Source organism: Myotis davidii, unplaced genomic scaffold (genome assembly GCF_000327345.1).
Source record: "Myotis davidii unplaced genomic scaffold, ASM32734v1 scaffold46, whole genome shotgun sequence".
NCBI classification, from domain to species: domain Eukaryota; kingdom Metazoa; phylum Chordata; class Mammalia; order Chiroptera; family Vespertilionidae; genus Myotis; species Myotis davidii.
Genome location: NW_006383006.1, coordinates 1,594,857 through 1,598,301, shown reverse-complemented (window position 1 = coordinate 1,598,301; position 3,445 = coordinate 1,594,857). Strand labels below are relative to the sequence as shown.

General features: G+C 41.0%; 1 protein-coding gene across 1 annotated transcript in view; it reads right to left on the bottom strand.

Moving 5' to 3' along the window:
- Positions 1-2,194: 2,194 nt before the first annotated feature.
- The window catches only part of LOC102772657 (tripartite motif-containing protein 60-like), a 9,482-nt gene continuing 8,231 nt past the window's right edge, over positions 2,195-3,445 (bottom strand). Inside the window, exon 2 of the mRNA XM_006778135.1 lies at positions 2,195-3,440. Within this exon, the coding sequence (XP_006778198.1) occupies positions 2,195-3,440 (1,246 nt within the window). The remainder of the gene's footprint in view (positions 3,441-3,445) is intronic.

Sequence of the window (3,445 nt, the reverse complement as noted above, 5' to 3'; positions counted from 1 at the left end):
AACAAACATTTAATTCATTAACAGTGGTTATCTTTGGGTGGTAGGATAATAGGTGATTTAAATTTTTATCTTTATTCTTACCTATATTGTCTGAACTTTTCATAACAAATATAAAATTTATGACTAGAAAAAATAAAGCTATGTGGACAAGTTTTTTAAAGTATCAAAAAAAAATGCCCAAAAGACAAACAACAAAGAAAAACAACTCTATCTCCATTGACCCCTGTATCATGGTCTAAAGTCCATGTTTATCCCCTTGGGACCAAAGTCCTCTGCAGGCTCTTGAACTCCTCCAGGTGGAGGTAGTGGCTTCCCTGGTATCATAATCTATTTATAGGGCCATAAACCAGAGCCGATGAGCTCCCTGAGGAAAGAATTTTCCCCAGTATCAGCTCAATGTTCAGCACCTAGTAAGGTGCTCAATAGAGGTTTGTTGAATGACTGAGTGATTGTGATGAGCACTGAGATTTGACAGATAGGTTAGGGCCAGGCTACGAAGTAATAAGCCAAAGCTTTGAGACACCTTTGCCCTGGGGATTAGAGGGCTCCTTTTGTTATTCTCATTACCTCTTCAACCTGGGCAACAGCTGGTGAAGCAAGAGTGGTTTGACTCATTTGGTTCATAGTGTCTATGAGATAGTCCAGCAATGGCAGTACCATCAGGGGCTGGCCCAACTCAGTGGGGACAGTAATAGAAGGGAGAGAACCAAGTCTCCTGGTCAGTTCAGGCTTCGGGAAAACTCCTACCCTCTCAGCTGTTGAGCTATGATAACCCTCCCTCTCAAACATGAGTGTGTTCAAAATGCTCTGTGTGGCTAGCCTAGTTAACTAACAGGTAAACTTGACTTTGCGAAGGCAAATAATATTCTTCATAGTTGTAACTTAAAAATTCCTCACTTTCCAAACTAAATACAAGATTTAAGAGAGATAGGGACCAAACTTTAACACTGGTTTCTGAGGGGAGGAGGGTGAGATGGGAGGAGACACACAAGGGGAATTTTCACTTTCACTCAGTAGACCTCTAGTTGTTTGCCTTTTTACAATGGGCATACATTTGTGTGTTAGGTTTACAATTAAAAATTAAAAATACTTTAAACACGGTAGTACTACGGTTCTTGACTTCTCACCTTCTCATATGCTTTTCATCCTCATCTTGATCTCCAACCCACCCAAATAAACCCCTTCCATGTACCTCTTCTCAGAAAATGATCTAGTGGAAATTGTGAGGCCTTTGGAATCAGACCAGCGTTTGAATCCCAACTCAGTGTGAATGTGGTTAAGTATCTTACTTCTCTGAGTCTAGTCTCCTTATTTGTGTGGATGGAAGTGACACCTACCTTCTCAATTTTTGTGTAGTTTGGGTCAGCAGCTTTGCTAATTTTAGGTGTATGCGAATCACCTGGGATGTTGTTAAAATGCAGACTCTTGTTTAGGTCTGAAGTGAGCCCAAGAGTCTGCATTTCTAAGAACTCCTAGGTGGTGTTGATGGGAGTGATGCATGGATCATACTCTGAATTGCAAGGGATTAACGACATAACAAATGAGGAAGCCCTGTCACAGATGTCCCACCCATGCTTGTTCCTCTCCTCTTGGGTGGGCCTGACCTTCTGGCTGTTGGAATGAGCTCATCTCAGAAAATTCCTGAGATCCACTCAGGTGTAGCCCAACACATCTGAACTTTAACCTATTCCTATTTTATCTCAACTTTAATATTCTTCTTTTCTTCCAAAGTACTTCATTTGTTTTTTTGCAGACAACAATACGGGCATCTGGATTGATAGCTGTTTTTTTTTTTAAAAAAAAACCCCAGCTTTATTGATATATAATTGATATACAATAAATTACACTTAAAGTGTATCATTTAACAACTTCTAATATACATGTACATGTATGAAATAATCATAAAACTAGAGATAGTGAGTATATCCATCACCTCCCATGTTTCTTAATTTTCCTGATGATCCCTCCAGCCCTCAAAAACTAATCTGCTTTCTGTTACATAGCTTAGTTTGCCTTTTCTAAAGAGTTTTATATAAAGAGTTCATACAGTATATATTCTTTTTTGGGGGGGGGCGAGAGGCCTGTCTACTTTCTTTCTTTCTTTTTTTTTTGGAATCAGGATCTTTATTATGTTTTCCTTTTAATAACACGGGAGGAAATAAGCACATACAAAATTTCATCCAAATTGTCATCACTAGATTCTGATGATACTGATTGTAAGAGAGTCTGAAGAAGATGCAATGGAGAAATAAGGAATAAGTTTTTCTGTAAATTTGTCAGTGATTCCGTACATATATGACCAGTTATTCAAATTATAAAATGAAATCTCTCCCAACTCATAGTCCAGAAAAATGCCAATCTTCCGTTGTCCTGTAGGGACAACGCCACATGTCCGAGTCAAGAGCTGATGTTGCCAGTATCCATTGTTTGCCGATGGTGATATGGGAGTGTTTATGACGAAGGATTCTTTACACACACCTAAGAAACATTCACCTGCGCCTATTATTTTTACTGCCCAAAAATGCCTGCCAGCATCCATTTCCTCAGAACTCAGGACAGCTGGGGAAGAAGGAAGTGCCTGGGGATTAGGAAGACCATCTGGGCTCCTGTAGGTCACACTTTTTCTATCACTTGACATAATGAGGTCTGGATGGGCAGTTTCAGGATCCAGTGTCAACTCTACCTGAAAGGTGCCGATCATTTTGTGCAGGCCCAGGTAATGTGGGGGGAGAGTGAAAATCTCCTTCTGTAATTCACATGAAAACACTGCTGGGGTCTCTCGGTTTCCATAGCTGTTGTGGATCCTTTCAATACCTGCGAGTAAATCCTCATCTGTCTGCGAACACTTCTCTTCTGTTTTACTTAACAGACTGCTTAGCCTGAACGTATGGTGTGAAATTTGCCTTTCATTTTCAGTTAGGTTTTCTTCAGCATCATTCTCTTCCATAAGTAGATCTTTATCAATTTCATTGTGCTCTACTTCTAAGAAACTCTTAATTTCTTCACATTCATAGTCCAATTCCTCCCTCCGTTTTTCCATCTTTCTCTTTACTTCCCAAGTATTTTCATCTTGTTTTTTATATACAGTTTCAGCATTTTCAAGGTTATTAGTAAGGGTCCCAATGTGCCTTTTGAGGATCTCCCTGTGACTGGCTGCAGCTTCCTCAATGGGGATCAGGGGCTGATCCAGGGGATCTAAGGAGCCCTTGCACTGGGGACACAGCAGCTCCAGGCTTTTCTCACAGAACAGGGTCAGAACCTCATTGTGCTTCGCACACAGGGGTATTTCTTCCTGCATTTTCCTCTGGCTCCCGGAGGTGGGGATCTGCTGAACAATCTCAGTCATGTGACATAATTGGGTGTTCCTCTTCAAGCTCCTGTCAGGGCAGTGGTGGAGGCAGACAGGACAGGGAAAGGTGCCCTGTAGACCTTCCCAGCCCCTAGA